This window comes from Gallus gallus, chromosome 2, assembly GCF_016699485.2.
Source record: "Gallus gallus isolate bGalGal1 chromosome 2, bGalGal1.mat.broiler.GRCg7b, whole genome shotgun sequence".
Lineage (NCBI taxonomy): Eukaryota > Metazoa > Chordata > Aves > Galliformes > Phasianidae > Gallus > Gallus gallus.
The window spans coordinates 125,972,654-125,996,684 of NC_052533.1; the positions used below are offsets into that span (position 1 = coordinate 125,972,654).

At 49.5% G+C, this 24,031-nt stretch overlaps 2 protein-coding genes across 18 annotated transcripts in view; both read right to left on the reverse strand.

The window, feature by feature from the left end:
- CCNE2 (cyclin E2) overlaps nucleotides 1-14,384 on the reverse strand; it is a 22,841-nt gene extending 8,457 nt beyond the window's left edge. Inside the window, exons 1-5 of one of the 7 annotated variants that reach the window (XM_025147108.3) lie at nucleotides 5,145-14,384; nucleotides 2,395-2,432; nucleotides 2,189-2,303; nucleotides 1,952-2,011; nucleotides 788-939 (exon numbers count right to left, since the gene is read on the reverse strand). In XM_025147108.3, coding sequence (XP_025002876.1) covers nucleotides 788-939; nucleotides 1,952-2,011; nucleotides 2,189-2,303; nucleotides 2,395-2,408 — 341 coding nt within the window. In that variant the 5' untranslated portion in view covers nucleotides 2,409-2,432; nucleotides 5,145-14,384. Of the gene's footprint in view, nucleotides 1-787; nucleotides 940-1,951; nucleotides 2,012-2,188; nucleotides 2,304-2,394; nucleotides 2,433-3,771; nucleotides 3,807-4,118; nucleotides 4,220-5,144 lie in introns of those variants that run through there. The other 6 variants (XM_025147107.3, XM_015282919.4, NM_001030945.2 and 3 more) reach the window with 6 other exon arrangements.
- On the reverse strand, nucleotides 12,029-22,911 carry TP53INP1 (tumor protein p53 inducible nuclear protein 1). Of its 11 annotated transcripts, none has more exons than XM_040678619.2 (5): nucleotides 22,861-22,911; nucleotides 20,391-20,674; nucleotides 19,581-19,929; nucleotides 17,702-17,735; nucleotides 12,029-15,558 (listed from the first exon to the last, which is right to left on the reverse strand). In XM_040678619.2, exons 2-5 carry the CDS (start codon nucleotides 20,500-20,502, stop codon nucleotides 15,541-15,543), a joined length of 513 nt encoding a protein of 170 aa, XP_040534553.1. In that variant the 5' UTR covers nucleotides 20,503-20,674; nucleotides 22,861-22,911; the 3' UTR covers nucleotides 12,029-15,540. The 11 variants fall into 11 exon arrangements, with proteins under 11 accessions (XP_040534553.1, XP_015138411.1, XP_040534551.1 ...); XM_015282925.4 differs by having other exon boundaries at nucleotides 19,581-19,932; XM_040678617.2 differs by having other exon boundaries at nucleotides 19,581-19,932; nucleotides 22,726-22,911.
- Nucleotides 22,912-24,031: the final 1,120 nt, after the last annotated feature.

A 24,031-nucleotide genomic window follows, 5' to 3' on the forward strand; every position in this document is an offset into this window, starting at 1 on the left:
CTTCCGTGTTTGGTTCTCCCCCCAATCACTTCAGCAGTAGTTTTCTGTAACACACTGCAGTGTGCTTTTGCATTAACATTGGGCTGATGCAAACACCAACCAGCACACTTGCCTAACATACCCAACTGTCTACGGATCTTTCATTCTGAACCTCTATCCACACAGCTAACCTATCCCTTTGCAAAGGGAAACCATCTCGGTCAGCATACTGGTAGTATTCTAACAGATGTTTACAACAACACACCAACAAATGTTTTACAAGAGAAACTGCTCTACTGGGTGATTACCCTTTCCTCTTCAGCAATGTCTTTATAACACATATGTAACTTCTGCAACACTGCTCACTAAACTGAAAGACCGATACTGTGACTGCACCAAGTATGCTGCTACCACTGCAGCAGGTCTGTGAACTCCTACTTTCAAGTTATTAAACTCTGTTCAGTATTTTGGCCACTTTATTGGTTGCTCAGTTTCAATAGTGCTGGCAGAAGGTGAGTTTTAACCACTGCGCCCCTTTCAGCCACTGACAGGGTTCAGTGCTGAGTTACAAAAGGGTGGCCACAACAGGCAAAAGTGCTCTGTCCAGGACATTTATCAGTGGGGGGAAAAAAAAAACACAACAGGATGTGTGTTGGATGAGTGTTTTTCTGGCTACTGAACTGTCTGTGGGATGAAGAGACAAGGAGAATACAGTCCGCTATTATACAAGCACAGTGCAATATCAGATACTTCTACAGTAGTTCAGCACATGTGATAGAAGAGCAACTGCTGCATTCAGCCAACTTACGTGAGTTCGGGCAAAGGTGATGGATTTATGAAGAGGTTTCTGAACCTGTATTTTTTGAACCTTGAGAAGTCAGTGGTTACTGATTCTTTGTGAGGCGTTTCAATGATGATGCAAGGCGAGATGCCTCCTGTTATTGTGGGCGGCCAGCAACTCTGCAACACAAACAAGTTGTCTTCTAAATGATAACACTGCACGTCACATGCATTAAGTTCTCTGCACAAAACCTTTTGTATCCAAGAGATGGAACACATAAAAAGAAACAAACCTGACAAAACCAAGGGAACTCAGCTCTGAGAAGAAAACTGTCTTGGGTTGATGAGTCCACATGTAGAGCCTATCCACTGTGTGAGCTCTACAGTTACAGTACATACAGAATGGGTTTTTACTACAACTAAGAAACAGGACATTAGGTTGCTGGTCCTATCTACTTATCTATGTGGAGGGAAAAGAAAGGAGAGGGTGGAGGTTCTGTTGTCTTAGGGGAAGTTCAACAACTTGTTATCTTCCAAGTACTCCAGGGAGGATCCACCCATCTCGGCTCCAAAGCTAGATACCCCCCCAACAAGCAGCAGCTGTGAACTATCTCTCAGCTTGCCAATGCCAAATATGCAATGACTTCAAAGGAGAGGAGTCTGAAGTCATTTCATACAGAGAGCCTTAGAGAAAGAATTCTAGGCTACTTCAGCTAAGTCTGCAACTTGTTTCAGTGTACACAATACCTCCTTACCTGTATTGATTAAGCACATGAAGCATATGCAAAGCTGTAATGGCTGACAGCCTTCAAAATGGTGACAACTGAGCTTTAATTATGGTCTGTGGAATTAGGAAGATTCCTTTCACACAGAACGACAAGACCTGCCTTTGAACACAGGAACATTTCCTACAGAGCTTCTTCTCAAGGTGAAGTACATATAGTTTCCTTGGCATACAAAATCTCAAAACCTGTTTGGCCAGAAAGAAGTATCTAGGAGAGAATTTAGTTCCCAAACCCTCTGTAAAAAGTGAAGGGAAAAAAAGATGCTAAGGCACAGAGATCACATACTGTCCACATCTGAAGAAAGAAATTTCTCCTTCTCTAGCATGGAATGCGTGACTTCACACCCACCAATCTTAACGAGGCTGATTCCCTCACCTAATCTGAACCAGTATTCAGGACTGAGTTACCTTAATTTCATATTGATGTTTCTTAGCAATTTTCCCATCTTCTTTCTTCTTAATCTCCTGCTGAAAAGAAAACCACACGTCAGTAGGCTGACAATGACCAGCACACCCATCTCTAAAGACACAGCAAGCTGTTGCTACTCCCACCCCATTTTCTAGCTCTGCAGAGGGAAGGTTTCCCCCACCCCAGTGACCAGAATAACATGCAACATTAAACTTTGAGTCAACCAAATGGGTCACCTCTGCCGTTCTTCTTTTCCTGGTCTGGAGATGCTCTGGTGCCTGCAGCTCACGTGGAGTCTCTTCTTGACAAGGCAGCGGTGGCTGCTGCTGCTGCTTGGCCTGCAGTCGGCTGCTGCAAGGGGCAGAGATGCTCAGCGTTAAGGGGGCGGCAGTTGGGAGGCGAGCAAAGGGCACGTTGGTGTGTCACCACGCTGACAGCTTACCTGCGTCTCGACATCTTCGGGCGGTAAGATCTCTCTACCTGGACCAAAGGAATAACAGCTGAATTAATGTATATCCTGAAAGGTGGGTGCTTTGAGCCCTAGGACAGAGCAACTGTGCTGCTTTTAGCCACACGTGGCTCACAGCACCAAAGCAGGGCACCGTTATTTGACTGGTGCAAGGCACACCGGGCATGAGATCCCACACGCTGCCCCACATCCCTTGGGGGTGCCGTGGTGCTAAACCCAGATCCCCACAGTGCATCGCTCAGGAGATGGACGCTCCTTCACACAGCTCGCCTGTGCCTACCTGGGCTCGTTTTGTCGGGCGGGGGGAGGGATGGAAGCAGCCAAACGGCCTTCCCCGTGTGAGGGGGCACGGAGGGGCACCCCAGGCGGACTGCACACGCACACACACACGGGGGGGGGGGGATCCCTCCCGCCGCCCCCACCTGCCGGGCCGGGCCGGGCCGCCCGCGCTGCTGCCGCCCCTCAGCGCCGGTTCCGCGCCAATTTGCAGAGCGGGTAAGAGGAGGAGGCGGCCTCTCAGCGCCGCGCCTCGGCCGGCCCCGGGGCGAGCGGGACTCAGGCGTAAGGGGAAAGAGAACGCTGTCCACGCTTGGGGTCCCTGCAGAAGGGGCGCCGAGCTCCTCCAGGCGGGGCTGCACGGGGTATCGGGGCGGCAGGACCTCGGGCCCCCCCATCCCCGTCCTCTCGCTCCCGCCTCGGTGCGCGCTGGGCTCCCTCCAAAACGCGGGAGGGGTTCCGGGACAGCACCGCCACCTCACGGGGAGCCCGCGCTCACGGGGACACCCCGCTTCAGCGGGGACGTTTCTCTCAGGGGGACACCCGAGGCGGGGACGCGTCCCTCGGGGGGCGATGGGGGCAGCGCAGGGAGCCGAGGCCTCGCCCTGGGGGACGCGGCGGCCCCGGAGCGCCGCGGGGTGCGGGCGGGCGGCAAACGGGGTCAGCGCGCCAACAGCGCTCCCCGCCCCCACCGGTGGCGGGCGGGCGGCGCGCCGGGACGGGATCCCGCCGAGCGCGGGGCTGAGCGGGGCGCTGCGGGCTCGGATGGGCGCCGCCGCCGCTACTCCTCAGCCGCTCTCCCTCCAAAACGGCGTCCGGGCGCGCATCCCGCCCGCCGCTCCCGCCCGCGCCTCCGCAGCTCTCGCAGGGCTGAGAGCCACACGGCCCCGTACCGATCCCCGCAGCCCCGCACCGATCCGCGCAGCTCCGGCACCGTACGGTGCCCCCGGCACCCCGTCCCCCGATCGCACCCCGTCCCCCGATCCCCCCGTCCCCGCCGCACGCTCCGCCGGCGCCGCCGAACCCCGCACCGAGAACTCCTTCCCGCCCACCCGCCCGCTGCCCCCCGCGCACCTCCACCGCCGCCGCCGCCCGGGCCGCGCTGCTCCACTGCCGCCGGCGCCAAGCCGCTATATAGCGCGGCCCGCGCCCGCGCTGCGCATGTGCGAGGGCGGCAGACAGCTCCCCCGCCCCGCGCCCGCGCCCCGCTGCCCCAGCGCCGCCCCTCGGCCGCGGCGCCCACCCCGGCCCAGCGGGCACCCCGCGGTCTCCGCCGCCCGCTCAGCCCCGGGGGCCGCCCCGCCTCGGTTCCCCCCGTGAAGGCGACCCGAGGGAGCGGCAGGCGGGGAGGGCCGCTCTGCCGCCGCCGCCGCCGCCGCCGCATCCCGCTCCGCCCGCCGTCTCCGCTTCCACGCACGTACCCCCGCCGCCCCGCATCGCCGTCCCGCGCTGCCGCCGCCGCAGCCGCCCCGCTCCCCCATGCACTTCGCTGTGCCGGGCGGCCCCACGCGCCGCGCACGCCGCGCGCCCGGCGAGGCCCAGCCCCGGGGCGGAGCCGCCGCCTCCCGCCCGCCAATGGCAGCCCGCTTCGCGGCGGCAACGTGCGGCGGCGGCGGAATGTAAACACGCACCTCCCGCCGCTCCCGCCGCCGCCTGAGGGCGGGGCCGGGCCGTCCTGTCAGCGGGCACGGCCCCCGCCTGTCAGCGCCCCGCGGCCCTCCGCGGTCAGCCCGGCGCCCCGACGCAGGGCGGCGGTCGCACAACCCCGCCGGGGCGATCCTCATCCGCATACTCGGGGCGCCGCGAACACGGCGGTGCTGAGGGGACGGAGCTTCCCGCCGGGTCTGCGCGGCCTCCGCTGGGGCGCCGCCTCTGCCTCCCGCTTCTCCACAGTTTTGGCACCAGGAAGTTCATCAAACCGAGAGAAGGGCCTCTCCTTATTACACGAAAAAATGACCCCGAAAGCGGTTTTGAGCCAGGCCCCAGTGGAAGCAGCACAGCTCTGCCTGGGGCAGCACGTACCCCTGCCCAGGGACACTCGCACCCCTCCCACAGACCACGTCCCAAAATGGCAGCAGCAGCCCGGGACGGCCATCCCTCGAGATAGGACAAAGGGGAACGGCTTGAGGCTAGAAGAGGGGACCTTTAGGTTAGATGTTAAGAAGAAATTCTTCACTCACAGGGCGGTGAGGCTCTGGCACAGCTGCCCTGAGAGCTGCGGGTGCCCCATTCTTGGAGGCACTCAAGATAGGGTTGGGGGGGCCCTGGGCTGGGCGATGAGCTGGTGGGGGGCAGCCTTGCCCATGTCAGGGGTTGGATTACTTTAAGGTCCCTTCCAACCCAAGCCATTCTGCAATTCTGTGACCCCCAAGCAGATTGAAACCCACCTCCCATGCAAACCAGTTGCAAGCAAGGACTTCACTACAGTTAAACAGCAAAAAACTCACCCTTCTTTTCCTTCTTAAAAGGAGGCTGTGCAGGAAGGCTGGCCATCAGCACAGGGCTGTGCACAGATATTTTGCAGATGGGAGAGACAAGAGAGTAAACACGTGTGAAGAAATACCCCAGCTGCCTTCAAATGAATCCACCTTGTCACCGTTCTCTTCACTTCTGCTTTTTCTTTTCCCAAGTGTAATGCTACAGAAGAGTAAACACACCTGTAGCCTACAACATCTTAATGAGCAATTAGCCACAATAACCAGGTTTTGGTGCTTGCCATTTTACAAGTGGAAAGGCAGTGCAGTCCACCACAGGCAAAGACACGGCAGCATTGCCAACAGGTCTAAGTGACCTTAGCAGGTGTCAGGTTTGGGCAGCAGGGGACATCTCCCACCTGTGGGTGCTCCCAGCTCCTGGCAGCACAGGGACAACGGCTCCTGCAGACTTCCAGCAGAGCAGCATGAATGACAGCAGCACGAGGTGGATGTTGAGCTGCCCAGCCTCCTCAGCTCTGCAAAATGGCCATTCCCATCCTTTTCACAAAGGAAGTCTTCTCTTTATGGCCCAGAAGGCATTAAAAATAATAACGATAATAGTAATAAATCACTCTCACCTGTTGAGGCCTGTTGAGACAATGTTTGTGAACTGTCTGTGTTGAAGCAGTTCAGGCCTACCTTGAACAGGTCACAGCACACAGACAGCAATGACTACCACTTGCTTTCCCACCCCTCTTGCTGTGAGCTGCTTCACATGGTGCCCTGATGTATTTGTGCTTTTGGCCTGGTCCTGTAAGCAGACTCAAGCTCTGCCAGTGACTTCTTCCCTAAAGTCTGAGCAGTACAGACAAGAAAAACAAAGAACCAGAAGAGCATAATAAAACTCTGCTGCAGACAATGAGATTATGGCTCTAATGCAAGCTAATGTGCTGACCTTTTGATGCGGCAACAAAACTGAAGTGACTGCAGTCCACATCGGGATTATTTTCAAAGGAGTTAATGCACGGGACATCCTCTTTCACTTACATGCATGCCTCCTTCAGGGAGATGAGCTCACATGAGCAAATAACTTTTATGCTTATTGAAACACACTGCACTTACCGGGGGGTATTTTGTGCTCAACGTAACATGAGGTACTGGCCTCTGTATTTCTGTCATGTTGCAATAAGCATTTCACCATGGTTGTTTGCTTTTGCTGCCAGACTTTGTTTCCGAGTCACATCTGCACTGCCTGAGCTATCTGATAGCTCAGTTAAAGGAAAGGCTGGAACCAGGACCCGTGTAGAAGAAGTAGGCAGTTTATAAGAGGAGTTATAAGTCTGTTTATTACAGGGTGGCTCCAGCTGCTATCCTAAGTCAAGTGCCATGACAAATTTCCACCACTCCTAAAAGGAATCCTTTAGCAGGAAGCAATATCCTTCCCAAACTGAGGCTTCCATCTGCTGAACAGCATGGGATAAGTGAAACCCTAAGGTTTCAGAATCCTCACCTTCTATTAGAACCCGCTAATTCCTACTGGTTTCATTTCAGAGATCTGTTTTAAAACATGAACCCATCTGAGAAACACCAAGGACTTATTTTTGCTTCGTTGCATCTTACAAAATCGACCTTTTTTTCTTGATTTCAAGGGAAGACATAAGACTGGTTAAAAACCTGATAGAAGCAAACTACAACAGAGTAAACCTTTTAGTTGTAAGCATGTGAATATGTCTAAGGCCAATGCCAGCAGCAAAACTATCCTGCATAAGCAGCCCTTCTGACAATCAGTTTAGTTCACAACAACCACCACTAGGAGCTACTGTTAGGACAAGAGAAAGACCGAGAGTACTGTAACAGTTCCCTTACAACTTGCAGGGACAGACCTACAACAATATAGCACAATACAGTGTTGAATTTTCTTTTCCCTCTTGATTTTATTTTTCAGTACACACTCAACAGGACAGCATCTCCACAGTGGGAAGTAGCACCTGTAACGGCAAATGTTAAGTCTGCCCCCACTTACCCCTGCATTCAGTCTCCTGTCTGCAGCTCAGAGAAATAGCAAGCCCCACTTCTCTCATGTTTTCCAGCATTGCTTCACCACTGGGCTGTAAGCACGATGCCTTTTGGACAAGGAGCTATGAGCATGGGGAAAAAGAAAGGAATCTCTGCTCATCAGAACACAAGCTTGACAGTAACACAGCACTTTCTTCATCACAAATAGATTATCCTCACCACACACCTCTGCTGCCTGCTGCTGACCACAGAGGCAGACCCTCACCTCCTTGACTCAGCCCCTGAGCTGCCAGTGGATACAGCTCCTCATCCCAGTGACTCACATCACCTGGCCATGCCTGCAGCTGGGCCCTGAACCAGGGGCTTTATTTCCCAGACATGCAAAGCAAAGGGTATTTGCAGCTGGTGCACCAACTCCCAAACAAGGTGGCAAAAGCCTCGTTAATGCTGGGGGACTAAGGCTTTGCTTGTGATTCTCCAGCCCTGATCTTGGTTGTGATTTGGGCACACTGCAGATCTCTCCAGATACAAGAATGATGTGCAGGAAATAATAACCTGCGCCAAACAGTCCACTACTAGCAGGCATTTAGTAAAGATCAATCTTCATTGAGCTGCTTGCTGATTTCTCACCAGCCACGGAACTCAAATTCCTCACTGTTTCTCAGTCTTGCACCACAGACCAGTGAATTAGAGCTGGAATTCACTGCTGTGTTATCAGTTGCCCATATCAATCCTTCCTTTCTTGATTACGATGCCATCTTATTTCTTCCAGCTGTTAGCAGTTGAGGGCTCCTTCCCCCTCCTCTGTGACTCTACTGACTTTTCTACAGAGCTCCACTTTAAGGAATATGGGACTATTTTACGACTCAGAATTATGTTTGAGCATAGCTAGGTGGTCTTAAAGGTCCTTTTCAACCCAGGCCATTCTATGATTCTACGATAATTATATATTTTTTAATTATATCACCTGAGTCATCTTCTTGCTTGGACACAAAGTAGAAGCTGAGCTTCAGAAGAAATTCAGACTGCCCATGTCTGCAAGCTGAGATCCGACCTGCTCCTGGCCCAGTTCTGTTATACTCTTATCTATCTGTTTTTGTTGCTGTTCTTTTTTCTATGGTTCTTTTTCTTTGGCTCGTCCATGAAATTAAAACATAGTTAGCTGTCTCATTAAGGCGGTTGAGGGTTCAACCATCTACCTGCCTGCAAAGCTTAGGAATGTTTACAGAGACTTTAACTTCTGAAGTGTTAGTCATAGAGCAGGAACTCCAAGACAGTATTTTCATGGACAAAAGGATTGGCTGAGGCAGAAAACCTTACGAACACGCTGCTAAGTCTCAGTTCAGCCCCATTCATTCTAAGAACAGCTTATTGTGAGCACACCATGGGAACAACCAGGCCACATTAAGAGTTATTTCTCATGAAGAAGTCCGAACCCTACTTGTGCCTGTCACTGAACTGTGGAGGTGACAACATTTTGTGGTTATAAACATGCACCCAAATATTTCAGTGAGACAAATAAAGCGGATAATGAACAACTCAACAAGGAAACGATGTGGATTACTTCCATCAGTGTTCATTTTCAGAGAACAGTAATTAGCATCATAGCTTCACCAGAGATGTGCAAGGATTTATGCATAGAGGAAAGTGGAGCTCCAGCTTTGATGAATAGATAGGACACAAAATCTATGCTTGAAAATGAAAGTTCTCCCTCAGTGTTGTCTTGAGAAAGACAGATGCTTTGTTGAGCAAATTCTGTTTCATCATCTCCAGTTAAACAGACCACTTTGTTCCCAGTTAGTTTCAGTTTAGGGACTGGACAGCTGCAAGTGACAGAACCGTGCTCTTTGAAGTTACCCGTACACTTGATAGGACACAAGTGGGAAACATTTTACCTGTCTGGACCCTGCTCTCCACCCCATCACAGGGAGGAGGGAAAAAAAAGGAGCATAAGAAAACCTAGAGATCCACAGATGGAACTTGTTCATTTAGAGCTCTCAGGGGGGGAGGAGGACATGAGAAGCAGCAAAACTGCTATGGAAAAAAGTGCCTGAATCCACACGGGGTTAGCAGCCAGCTAGCTGGAATTTCTTACCTGTGAGGCTGGTGCTGGTGCTCACAGACAAGGCTGAGGTGCTCAGCACCTCCTCTGCCTCACCCTTGGATCAGGAAGATCCCTCGACTCTGAATTTAATGAAGAGATTCAAGAAGGAGAAGACTGACTGGTATTTAGAATCATAGAATCATTGAGGTTGGAAAAGACCCACAGGATCATCCAGTCCAACTATTCACCCATCACCAACAGTTCTCACAAAACCGTGTCCCTCAGCACAACATCCAAATGTTCCTTGAACATGGGGTACATTCAAAGAAGTGTGGTCAGCAGGTTGAGAGTGGTGATCCTCCCCTATACTGTGTCCTGGTGAGGCCACATCCGGAGTACTGTGTCCAGTTCTGGGCTCCTCAGCTCAAGAAAGACAGGGAACTGCTGGAGGAAGTTCAGCAGTGGGCCACAGAGGTGATGAGGGACCTGGAGCATCTCTCTCATGAGGAAAGGCTGAGACATGGGGCTGCTCAGCATTGCAGAAGAGAAGGCTGAGAGGGGACCTTATGCTGATAAATACCTAAAGGGTGGGAGCCAAGTGGATGGGGGCCAGGCTCTTTCCAGCTCCCTTTCCAGGACAAGGGACAACAGGCACAAAATGAAACATACGGAGTTCCATACGAACATGAGGAAACAGTTCTTTACTGAAGGATACAGAGCACTGGAACAGGCTGCTCAGAGAGGTTGTGGTGTCTCCTTCTCTGGAGATATTCAAAACACACCCAGACACTTTCCTGAGTAACCCACTGTAGGGAACTAACGCAGCAGGGGTTGGACTGGATGGTCCCCTATGACTCTGTGATCTTTCTGGCCCCTTGCTGGACTCTCTTCCAGCATGCCCACATCACTCCCATGCTGGGGACCTCAGCATTGGATGCAGCACTCAGATGCACATCTGCCAACCTGATAGCTCTGTTCTTCCTTCCTATTGCAGCCTGAGAGGCTCTTAGCTTTTGAGACCATGAGGGTGCACTGCTGGCTCACAGTCAACTCGGCATCCACCAATACTCAGAAGCTTTTTTACAAAGGTGATTTCCAGCCACCTGGCCCCAGTATGTATTGATGTCGGTGGTAATTTTTCCTCAGATGTGGGACTTTGCATTTCCTCCTGCTGAAATTTATGTTCCTGCCAGTGCATCTTTTCCACCTGCCAAGATCCTTCTGAATGGCAGCACAGGTGCATCCAGCAGCTCTTCCTACTCTCTGCAAACCCACTGATGACACATTCTGTTCCAACAGCCAGGTCATTCACAAAGATGTTTACCAGTATAGGAGTAATAGAATTATAATACATCCTGAGTTGGAAAGGAACTCACAAGGATCATAGAGTCCAGCTCCTGGCTTCACACAGGACCACTCAAAGATCAAATCTAATGTTTGAGATCATTGTCCGAATGCTTCTTGACCTGTGGCAGTCCCAGTGTCAGTCACTATAAATACCTTGGGTACACCAGTTGGTAATGGCCTTTAGCCAGGCGTGGTGTCACTGTACACAACTTTCTGAGCTCAACTATTATGATCGTCCTATAATTTCTCAGTTTTTGTTTTACACTCTTGAAGACAGGAAAGATACTTAATTTCTTCCCCTCTTCAGGAACCCTGTTCACTGCCATAACCACTGAAAGACTGAATGTCCTCACAACACCATTAGACAGCCAATGATCATTATCAGCTATAGATGCATCCTATGCATTTATGTTCCATTTCTTGAAGTGCTTTTACTCAATCCCTCTCAACCAAGCATCAACCTTCCCTTTGCTCTAGATTTTCCCACTAACCTCAGAAGCCCATGATTCCCAAAGACTTTTTTTTTTTAACCACTGAATACTATAGCAAAGAACACATGGCATTCAGCCTTCTCTATGCCTTTGACACAGGGTCTCCTATCCCATTTAGATGCAGCTCTGTGTTTTCCCCTAATCTTCTTTTTGCAGGTGGCATATCTGTAGAAGCCCCTTATTGCCTTATGGTTCCATAATGCTTTGGGACCATATGCATATGGAACCATAGCCATGACACACAGTCTTTGTTAGACTCAGTTGCAGGTGGCTTGGCTTTCCTCACACACTTGCACAGGGTCTTCACATGCCTCACATTACCTATCCCTACTTCTACCTCCTGAATGGTAATCACAGCCTACCAGTACAAGCTACAAACTTGCCAGAGCTGTGCACAGGACATCAAGCAAATGCAATGAGTTAAGAACCAAAATGAGGTTCATGGAAAGGCCTTCTCTGGGCCCTAATTACAGAAGTCAAGCATCAGAACAGGTTTCCCAGAGGTTTTGCAGTCTACATTGTTGGAGGTTTTCCAGACAGGAAGAGACTAAGCCCTGGGCAGCCTGGTCACGATCTCAGAGGTAGCTTTGCTGTCCTGAGGCAAAACCCCCACCACTGGTGGAAGCCAGTGAGGGCATCAGCATTCATCAGCCAGTGGGCAGACAACAGCAACTAGATCTTCTAAATAACCTCTGGAAAGCATCAAGCTTGTGTAACAGCAGAGTTATCTGGATACTAGCTTTCCTACCCTGTGTGCTTTAAGTAGTAACACGCTCTTACTTTCTATCCTATTCACCTACTGCAGTTTGACACACTCATCAGGAGGCACAGCAGATGGCAGGGACGCAAGGTATTCCTTCGACCCTGTGTTATCACTTGATCAAGTAATGCAAAACGATTCCCAGAGAAACCTTTGTACAACAGCAAGGATTTTTGCTGTATACTGTACTCAAGACTACCACACCCCAATGGGACACCCATTACCTTTCGAATTGAACAGACGTGAGAGAAGACCGCCATTTTTGAATAGGCCATTTATTGAGAGTTCAGATCGTGTCTCCCCACGGTGCGCATAATACACCATGAAAACAAAATACAGAAGATCACTTCAGTAAATACACACCGGTTAAGCAATGCTACTTTTTGGCAAAGTGCTGTATTTTGTCAGCTTTCAGCTCGTGTTAAACTATTAAAAATAAGAGCAAGACATTCTTCCATATCAAAAAGACTGCTACAAATTGAAAGTGGCTCTGGAAAGAAGCTGCCGTATATGCATAGACTGATGTACAGTATTAATCCTATCTGAAATGTCCCTTTTGTATCTTCAAGTTTGCTGTGTAAAGTTACACCAAGAAGGCACAGTTTAAAATGCAAATCTGCCTGTTGACCAATATATGAAAATACCATTTCAGCCAAACTCATGAGTATCAATCAGTATGAGACACTGCAAGGCCTCCACTTTTACAAGAAAAAATACACACATTTTAGTACAATTCAAAAAACCATATAAAAAGCCACACAGCTCACTATTAAAAACAAGAAAACCAAAACAAATCTAATCGCCCAATAGCTCCAGGCATAACATGGGGCTAAACCAACATAAATACTTAAAACAAATTAAGAAAAAGCCATTGGTGCAGTACTATCTCACACAACAATACGGTTTCCAATATTACAAGTTGAGAAGCACAGCTCTGTGCAACAAAACAGTTTATATCCTGAAAGATATAGGCGTTCATCACCAGAAAGTTATCTAGTAATGTAGTATAAAAAAAAAGATCAGTTTCTCCCAACTCTAGGAGCAGTCTAAAGTTGCATTTACTTGCCTGCTAAGAAGAACAGACCAAGGCTCTCATTCTAACGCCTGGGAGCCCTTATACTCTCAACTCCACCTCCCAGTTGAGATTCAAAGGATTACTTACTCCTTCCAACTCAGGGAGGTGGAGATATCATCTTCCTTCATTTAACTTTAAGAAAATTAAAGCTGAAGGAAAGTAGTTACTTGATATATCAAGAAAAAAAAATACAGGAAAGCACAGAATTTTCCTGAGCTAGAAAGTTGGCAGTGAAGAGAAGGAAGTTTAAGCTGGACACGGAGTTGGAGTGGTAAAGGTAGATCATCTGAGGCAAGTAGAAGTTTATGCCAGATGCAGATATGTACAGACGCAAGACTGGAGAAACTACAGCTACTTGGAGATAAGCCAGAGTATTTGGACCACAAAAATGTTGTATGGACATGGGTACATAAGGCTTTAAAGAGTAGTAACACCCTCAATGCTATTTTGGAGGCTCATGATGTGACCAATTTTGTTCTCTTCCCCAGTTCACACAAACTCCACACGTTTTGAAGACTAGTGTATCCAGGAAAGCACCACTTGCTCTTACACACGCATGTGTTTGCCAACATCCCTTTGCAACAACCCTAACTAATCCCAGGGAAGCAGCAAAACTGAAGTGAGAAATGAAAACTGAAATAAATGCTGTTTTCTGCACACTAGGTATGTTCCCCAACAACTCCAGCTGCACTATGTGCAGTAACTACATCATGCACTACATGATGCTCTAACTACATCACTACTAGTTCAAATTGTTGGGCTTCTGAGAAACATTTGAAGCATTTGGATGGATTTGGAAAACAAGTGTTGTGGGGCTGGAACAATTCACACTGACACTGCCCTATTTCCAATGCTCCCCATGTGGGTCCTTATGCTAACTTCTGTCTAAGGACTACTGGAAGACATGACTGAATGCAACATTAACACTTTAATGCCCTAGGCACCCAGCACAGGGAGAGGAAAAAAAAACCACACAGCATTTGAGCACTGACAGAAAGGAGGTAAAATGACTTATTCCCCCTTTTTTGTGAGAGTTTCTGCTCCTTCTCCCCTTCAAAGAGATTTAACCCACTTCCTAGATTACCTATCAGTGTTCAGTGAGCCATGTGGCTGCAGTGTAACACACAATTAATAAGCTATTTTTCGCCTTTAAGTGTCCACCTACTACCAACGTATCTTGCAGTGTTCTTAGGAGTGAATACTTATGTACTAATACTTAAGAATACTTAAGTATCTGATAGTTTTGAATGGCTTTTCTTCCCTGGTGGCCCACAGAATTGATATCCAGTCTTTCTGCCCCCTGTTGACTTAAAAAAAAAACACCACTGCTGAGGTGTCTCAAATTTTATATACCACTATCTGTACTTAGTTTTGTAAGACTGTTTCAGCATGCTCTTCTCCTTGCCACACACTGCCCTTCATTTCCAGTCACAATTGATCTCAGACTTGATTGAGCGGAAGGACAGCTGAGATAAGAGTTAGTTAGAAGAACTTCTGACCAAAATCCTCCTTCCAGCTACTTTTGAGCAACTCTCAGCCTGTAAACAAGAAAATCTAACAGCAATCAGCAGCTCAGAAAGAGCTGAGCATCAGCCTGACTTCTCTGAAAAGCAGTCAGCTACCAGTGGGATTAGAACAGTTGATCCACCATTTTTTTTTGGTAACTAGACTACAGAACAAATGGGATAGATTAGGTTTTAGAAAAGAATTGATCTTCAACAATAAAAAGAGTTAGAAAGGGAAGAAAACTCAAACTGTACCAAGTAGAACAGTTCAGCTCTCTGGGTTATGCATCTGTACTTAACCCATAGGTCCACTTTTCCTTTCACTCCACTGTGAGGTACTTCATCTGTAACACCAGTGCCATAGATACTGCAGGAATACCGAAGGGACGTTTAACCCTTTTCTGATACTCATATTAAGTACCTAACACAACTACACAGACTCCATGCAAACACAGGTAGGTACTAGGCAATTCAGATTAGTTGTCCTCGTAACAGTTCAGCATAGCTATGTAATATTCACTGGCAGCTACAGTATTTCCTTGTTAGAACTTAATCATATATGCCCAATACAGACAGATACACAAGCTGTCAAGTACTTGTCATTAAAGCATATGGCTAACTTCAAATTTTCAAACTCCACTTTGATTAATGCAAAGACGTAACTGATTTTCTACCTCAGTTAAGCTTCTTTAAAAGCTTATCTATGAACCTATCTATACACAGTAGATAGGTCAGCACGTGAGCTACTGTACTGACAGGCTTCTAAGACACTGATATTCAACGTAATTTAGACTCGCAGCAAGATTTTTGGAGATGTGTCACTTCAAACAAACGCAGCACTAGTTGTGATTGCGTCCGAGGGATCGGCGATCAGCTGCAGGTCGACCACACTTACCTACGCGTGAAAACGTGAGCAACTTAAGAAACAATGAGATCATAGATTAAAACCACGAGAGCCATCAGTAATTGAACTGACGCTGGCAAGGCTGGTGAACAAACAGTCCGTTGTGCTTGATGTGCCGAGAGTGGCAATCCCTGGTGAGGTTTTGGCGACGGAGACCATTTCTGCTGGGATAGTGCCTTTCGCCATGTTCTTTTATCCAGTGGGTAGGACGAAAGCTCTTGTTTTTTTCCAGAACACTTGAACGGGTAGGAAGAGCTGCGACAAAGCAGTGAACGCGCTGTCCTGTTTCATTTCGGGCCTCCAGTCTAGAATCAAAACAAGCATACTTAGATTGCTCCTGAGTTAGGAGTGAAAGATGCAAGCTACGGAGGGCACGAGAACGTGAACAACATCCAGCATTTCAGGGAGGGGCGCAATGATCGTACTGGACAAAGATCTGGGCTGAAGTTAGGCCAAGCCAGTTTAAGAAAATCACATTGGTAAGCAGCACTGCCAGCTTGCTTTTACCACCGAGGCAACACAATAGCTTTTGGGCTTCTGGTGCATTATGCCACTGTGCCCTTACTTTCCCACTCCACTTCCCTAACCCCACGATACAGCACAGATCAGAAACACAAGGCAACGTGCGTCACCAATCCAGCTTTAGAAGACTTAAGTTTATCCGCTAGGCAAAGTTTGGTTTAAAGAAAAATCACCTTGAACGCTGGTTGTTTGAACTGAAAACAAAAGCACGCTAATGAGAGTGTACATTTGGATTGCAAGCCATACAAGTAAACTCAATGTTCATGCACGGGAGTGGGAAAGACAGACAAGTTGCGACACACGTTGGAAACAACTCAAAAGGATCATTCTCCAAACAGTCCTCTTGATCTCATGAGTGGAGAGTCAGTGGTTTTGGCAAACCTTTGCATCATGCACTAGTGAGAAACAAAACAGCAGCCTATGCAAGCAGGGACTGATATACTGAGAGAGGACTTCCCTACTTCACAGAACAATCACTGGTGTTTCCTGAAACTTCAAGAGTAAAGATAAAAATAGCTTGGTGGTTTTAGAAGTGAAACAAAGCAAGCCCCGAGTCTGAGAGCCACAGCTGGTGTGAGACCAGAGGCACCAGCATTACTGGCCTTCTCCCTTCCCCACCTACCAGTGAGCTCATTGGTACCCAGAAGGGTGTCTGGGAGGCCAGGAGTTTGCTTAGGCATGAGCAAGAAATCCCTTCAGAAATCTGTCTTTTAGCAGTAGCATACCTCTATGTGCTATTTTTTGGGGGGAGGGATTAATTTGCACTTATACAACATCTCCATGGGCTCCTGGAGAGCTTGTAAGAGGCATGGACCGCCATGACCATCGCACATCCTTCTCAGTCTCCTCTAGGAGGTGACTGGCAGAGCTGAGCTCCTCTACCTGCCTCCACCCCATGTAAAAGGATGTATATGCTCTGTCAGAATGGGACTTTGCCCCTGCTCTCTCCTTTTTTCTTTTAAATATCAACATCCACTTAATCCACTTGCTTTTTAAGCTCCTAGGTAACTTGAAGCAACTGCGCTGAAGCCTACAGAATAGCAATATACAACATGCTCATTTTCTTCTCTTCATTCACTGGATTTATCCTAAATCTAGCACTTCAAAAGTGAAGCAAGAAGAACACAAACCTGCTCAGCAGATCGCACCAGCTCAATTTACACGAGGGTGCCTGCAGACATGAGGCTACCATTTTCCATATATAGTGATCCCTTCATATGTTCAACAGGGCTGGAGCTGAAACTCCAGATGAAGAGAAAGCCTTAAGTTAGGAAGCCACACCACAGTGTGTTATTGGAACGTGCTTTTCCTAAACACACTTTTGCTTTGTGTCATTAGCTAAAGACTTGCATTAACTGCTCATCCCAAGTGCTGTGACTTCTTATGGGAAGAAATACAACTGACTTAAAGAACACGGGGAAAGTTTATGTGCCATCCTTTCACTTTATCAAGAATTTAGAAGGAACAAACGAAGACTTCCTAAACAGAAGTTCAGTATTTTGGCATCTCAGTGACTGCCTTTGGTAGCCAGGCCATAGTAAGCCCCAGGCACTGGGAGAACTGCATTGATGAGCCTCTAACCAAGTGGGCAAAAACATCTTTTTAGAGGGGCTATATCTGCTGCTCCATACACTTTGTGTGCCCAGCGTCTGTATCACTAGAAAGCACTGCTACTACAGTTACAATACACAGCCAGATCTCACAAGAAACACTATAGGATTCAGACCCCACACCAATTAATATTTTAAAGTAATTTTTCTGCACTTAGCATTTTGGCTTGTTAAAGCAGATGTAGTTAGGCTTGATCAATTTACAAAGGTTAGTCCTAAAAATGAGCATTGTTTTGGCATACAAGGCTCTAGAGGAAGCAGTGTTGCTAGCAGACTGATCAAACAAGCAGCACTATCCCAAAACAGCAGTACTTACTGTGCCAGTGTGCCTTAAGCAGCTTTTCTTGGCCCTACAACATTAAATGGCCAACCATTAAACCACTGGGGACTTAAAAGACAGCTTTCAAAGCTTACTGTGCTTTCAATGCAACTGATTTTCCCAGTTTGTGATTTACCTCAGCTTTACACTTGAGATCAACCCCCAATTCTGCCACCCCAAATAGTTATGTTTTATCAGAGGATCTAGATCTCTGTATACTGTATAAGGTAACAAATGAGAAGACAGCATGTGGGAACTTAATCATATGCCAGTTGGGAAACTAAAGCTGAGGTACTCAACACATTAAGGTTGCTTAAGTCCACTGCATAACACAACACAAGATTCTTCTCCCAAATAATGTATATCATTACCTCTTGTGAAGAAGTCACCAGAGAAGCCAGTACCTGACTTCAGGTGTTACTATCCACTGGAGATTACTTATCAAAGCTGGTCTTTCCTTCACTATGCCGTGCCTAAGAGCCTATGGTTGCCCTGCACACTCCTTCTAACCTGGATTTTAAGAGGTGCTGTGTCCACAAGCCTCCCTCTAAATTCAGCTAGGCCCTCAGTGCTTGACATCATAAACTGCCCTCCTCAGATAATCACAAGGAATCCCATGTTCTGTACATGTACCAGTATCGGCACTATGTTCAAAACACAGCAATGTGCATCATCTCAGTCACTCACTTCTTTGAAGTGAGCAGTTTAAACATGACAAGGACCTGACCCAAAGTCGCTGTGCATCTGCCTACAGCAGCTTCTCTGCACTTTCATTGTTTTCCCATACAGAGCTTTCTATAATTTAAGTCACTTTGTTGTCAATGAGGATACCCAAAAACATCCCATTAATTCCAATTAATGGAACACAGGCAAATGTAGAGTGACAGCAACAAAAACATACTTGCATGCATATACACATGATATATGGTCTAGATGCATATACTGGGCACTCCACAGCAAGGAAGTAGTGCACCAAGAAAACACATCCACAGTAATCTTACATGGCAAAAATCTTTAGAACTCAAGGCTAGAGCAGCACAACTTCTCACCTTGGTATAAGTAGAAGTTTGCAGTGCAAATTCTCACCTTGTGGGATGTAAGTTTTGTTAAGTATTTCAGTTTGGGTCTGTTCCACAAGCTGTGTACAAGATTTTATCTTCTATCCCAACCTATTACTAGGTTGAAAGAGACAAAAAGAAACAGACTTCCCTGTTAGGATTGTTGGAGTAACACTTTTCAACTCAAGGTGATACAAAGGGTACTGACTAATGTTTATGATAAAATACACATGGCTATAGAATCATTTGAGTTGGGACATGACCTCTAAAGGCCATGCAGCCCAACTCACTTGCACTGAACAGAGACTCCTACAGCTTGATGTGGTTGCACAGAGCCCTACCCAGCATGACTCTGAATGTCTCCAAGGATGGGGCATCTATCATGTCCCTGGGTAACGTGTTCCAGTGCTTCACTATCCTTATCAGAAGAAACTTCTTGTGCCCAGTCTAAGTCTCCCCTCTTTTAGTTACACAGGGGGCGAAGTGTCTTCCAGCATACACAATCAGCTACGCAACAAAACTGCCACCAGTTCCAGTGGAACTTGAGTGTGCTCTATGAAGGAACCCCTGGGCTCCATAAACACACCTCTCAGTGTCAGAACAGCACAGCTAATTTCCTCCTAGCACAGTCATCTCTTGTAACATCTTTCTAGGCAGGTAGCCCTGATCACCCTACCCAACCTGTGTAGTATTCATGTTATTCACTCGCTCTGAAATAAGCTGGAAAATTCAGTATTAAGTGTCTATACTGATCAAGTAGAAACCAGATATATTTAGCAGCAGTCAAGCAGCACTTGCTTGGCAGAAAGCAAAGGTACCTGGGACTGCCTGGGCCACAGAACTCCTCATCTCCACATCCAGTGTCGCTGAGGCTGTGGCAGGCATTGTGGACAGCATAGACAGACATGCTGGGGTGCTCAATGAGGAGGTTCTCCATGGGGCTGGTTTCCACTTTGATGGCAGTCAGCCCACCTGCAGTGAAACATGGCGGAGGGGTGATGAACCAGCTCTCCTCCATGGGACACGACTCAAACTGGATGAAGCACGACTCGCCAGCCTCAGGCAAGTGCTCCAGGGGAGATGGCAGGCAGGTGAAGACGGGTGAGCTGCCTGCAGGTGATGTTTCAGCAATGTCATCTTGCTCCGTGGTGCAGTTAGTGCAAGTGTCTGCTGCAGGTGGTCAGGGGGAGCCATCGACATCAGCGATTGCAGAAGGACAAACACAGCAAGGCCACATGTAGCCAGAAACAGGATATGAAACGAAAACAGAAACAAACCCCTATCAGTAAGTACACAAGTTTTTATGAGCCAAGGGGAGGGGAAAGGGGAGTTCCCTGACAACCCAGGTTAGACACGTAAAGCAGCTGTTATCAGCAGAGTAATACAACTGTGCAATAAGCCAAACACATTTTATCTGTACAAGTGGTTCTGCTGAAGCTCATGTCAGGCTTATAAACCTGACGTAATTTTTCTCACCAGTTTACATAATATGTTTTGGTGCACGTGTTCAGAAGGCACCCTGTACTTCCATCATCTTTGCCTTCACCAAGTTTCTGCTGACTGTATGGTTTCTCCACACGGAAACGCAACCAGTATGGGCCAGAGCTCACATCTGACAAGCACCTTACCTATGAAGTCAACTAGAATCCACTCGTCATCTTCTTTCTCACTGAACTCTGGCTCTTGGCTGGACAAGCCATCAATCTCTCCCATGAACATGTTATTTAACCTCTGGAACATTACTAAGGCAGGAATGAGACTTTGGCTGGTAGATTTTTATATCCAAGGTTCAAGGCACAGCTCACACTGTTCTAGCAGGGTGGCAAAGACTTGAGATTAAAGTGCACAGATGCTTTATTAGCTTCGGTACAGGACACGCAGAGTCATGGCTGGTAAACAGTTTGTGTTAAACCTGCAAAAAAAGAAAACAGGGACAGAGGTCTTAGTGACAAAGCAGCAAAGAGCATCCTGAGGGCATCCAACTGAAGCCCTCTCACTGGTGCAGGGTGAGGGACCAGCAAAAGTCTTTCCCAGGAGGCAGCAGCCCCACTGGCATCCCAGTGACACACAGAAGAGGCCCAGGTCCCTCCAAAGCCTTCCTCCTAGGTCGTCCTCCATAAGAAGCATTGCTGTACTGCTGGCCCCCACTTCTAGGCAAGGGCATCTACACAGAACACAGGCCCACCAAACTAAACCCTTCCTCAGCACCCTGCCCTCACTGACTCCAAGGAACAAGAGGTAACTTGGTTTAACTACAGTAACGTTTACTTCTTAGCATAGTTCCCTAGATCTAGGTGTAATGACAGCCAGCGAGCCTGAGCCCTGCATGCAGAGGTTGGGATGAGGGCATCCCATTGCTGCTGAGAGATGAGCATCCAGTTGTCCCCACACTGGCATGCTGACAACCCTTGGATATCCATGCATGACCCAAGCAACCGAAGCCAGCTGAATAAGTAACAGCTACACATGAGAAATGTTCAAGGACTGAACCATAAGCTCATCTCACCAGAACAATATTTGAATTACTTCAGCTTGTTGGAATTCTTACAGGTAAATACCTGCTTAAATAATTAACTAAGGAAAACGATATGCATGGCAGAGCCACAGGTGTCTCCATCCAGAACGGGACAGACAGCACAGCAGACAACAGTACTCCTTACAGGCTGCATCCTTTATCAAGGCCTGCACGCCACCTCACCCACAGCCCTCAGATCACACTAATGAGGCACACTGGCTTCCAATGTCAACACGCTGTTTTCTCCTCTCCACTCCAAGGAAGATTCAAGGTAACACCTGAAACTGCATTGACTTTAGCTGTTGTTCCAGAAAAGAGCTTTAGAACATGCCATGTTTTTATGCTGATATGAGGCCACAGGACACCAAGCAGTAACACTGTTACTGAGAACCAGCAGCGGGAGAGGCAGGGGAGAATCATACAGTCATTAAGGCTGGAAACAGTCATCTCGCCCAGCTGTCAACCCATGCCTGCTAACAACATCCCTCAGTGCCACACCGATGCATTTCTTGAACATCTCCAGGGACTGTGACTCCACCACCTCCCTGGGCAGCCTTTTCCAATAGCTCACCACTCTTTCTGAGATTTTCCCTAATATCCAACCTCGACATTCCCAGCACAATGTAATGCCGTTCCCTTTAGCCCTGCCACCGTTACCTGAGAGAAGAGGCCAACCCCCACGTTACCACAGCCTCCTTTCAGGCAGCTGCAGAGAGCAATAAGGTCTCTCCTGAGCCTCCTCTTCTCCAGACTGCACAACCCCAGCTCCCTCAGCCCCTCACTTACACTGCAGACCCCTCACAGCTCTGCTGCCCTGCCCGAGCTCCTGCACCTCGATGTCTCTCTCGTATCGAGGGGCCCAAAGCCGAACACAGCACTCGAGGTGCGGCCTCACCAGAGCTGAGCACAGCAGGACGATCGCCTCCCTGTTCCTGCTGGCCGCACAGTTTCCGACACGAGCCAGGATGCCGCTGGCCCTTCTTGGCCACCTGGGCACGCTGCTGGCTCACGTTCAGCAGGCTGCCAGCTAACACGCCCAGATCCTTTTCCTCCGTTCAGCTTTCCAGCCGCCGTGCCCTACGCCCGCAGCGGGGCACGGGGCCGCCGTGAGCGAAGCTGAGGACGCGGTTGGATGAGGGCGGCTGAACGCGCAGCGCCCCGCCCAGCGCACAGCCCCACTGCTGAGGGACGCGCTGAAGAAAAGAGACGAACGTAAAGATAAGAAAAGAGAAGAAAGAGCCGGAGAACGGAACAGCCCCCGGGCCGGCAGCACTCCTCCTCTCCCGCCGTAGCCGGGCCGGCCGTTCCCGCTGCCGCCAGGCGGCTCCCAGGCGCTCCCGGCCGGGCTACGGGCGCTGCGCGGCGGGCGGCGCTGCCCGACCCCACCAACCCGGTGGGAGCGCAGCGCACGGAACCCCGCGGGGCTCCTCCGGCACGCAGCCACCCACCCGGCAAAGCGGGGACAAAGCTGCGGCGCGACGACCTCGGTCCCCCCGGCCGCCCTTCCGGGTGCGGCGGGGACGGGCAGGCGGGAGGCGCTCGGGGCTGAGAAGCGGGCTGGGACCGTCCCGGCCCGCACTCACCTCTGGGCCGCACCGCGCTGCCGCTCCCAGCGCCGCAGCCGCGCCAACTCCGCGCCCCGCGCAGCCCTTTGTTGTTATAGCGGCGCGCACAGCTGACGGGCGGCCCCGCCCCGCGCCCAATCGGCGCCGCCGGCGGCTGTCGCTAACGCACGTGACGGAGGGGCGGGGCCGGCGGGGCGCGCTCCCGCGGGACGGGGACGCGCAGCGCGCGGTGGGGCTGCGCGCGTGGGGTTGGTGCGGGGCTATGGCGGTGTGCGCTGCGAGCCGTGCGGGTGGGCTTCCAGTTCGTAGGTGGGCAGAATTACTTCTTTTCAGTGTTAGCGGTCCCAGGAGTGAAAGGGGGCTGTGTGGAGGTGGTGCGTGCCTGCGAGCCAAAGGCAGGTGGGGCCAGAGGTGAGGTTTAGAGAATGAATGCCCCGTGGGATGTGTGTGCGCTGCAGAATTACACTGCGTTAGGACATGTTAATTGAGGCTGCACACAGTGCTTCAGGAGGTGAAAGCCACCACGTCTGGGTCACCTTGGGTCAGCCACCACGTCACACGTAGCCATCGTTGCTTGCAATGACTGCTACGTTACAATTATGCATCGATCAGTGAGCAAAATGTATTTTTCTGGTGCAATCAAGCCCCTGGGTTGCATCTGAGACAGGCCTGGAGAGGAGCAGAGGCTCTCCTCTCCCTGCAGCACTGCTCTCACATCCCCCACTTCCCTTCCCCCTTGGGATACCCCACATCACGAAGTGGAGACACAGTGGCCCTCCTGGCCGTCCCCACCGCTGCTGCCATTGGAGCCCAGCAGTGCTGAGGCACGGGAACAGCAGTCACAGTGCTCCAGGACTGTGTCAGGCACGAAGGCTGGCCCAGCGATTTCCTTAAGGGAGCCGGCATTTGTATTTGCATTGCAGACAAAAAAAAACAGTGATCTCGGGAGCAATGACCTGCTCATGCTTCCACTCCATGTGTGATAAAAGCAGGAAGTGATCGGGCAGCCCTCCCCTGTCGGTTTTGCAGCACGCAGCATGCCCCGTGCACATCGTGCTGCTCCCTGCCACGGCACCACCAGGCACAGGGGGCGTCCCCAGCTCCTTCTTCCTCCTCCAGAAAGAGGTAAATCCAAATCCCTTGTGAACTATCACTGCAAGCAATTTGCATGAGCATCCATCACTTGTAT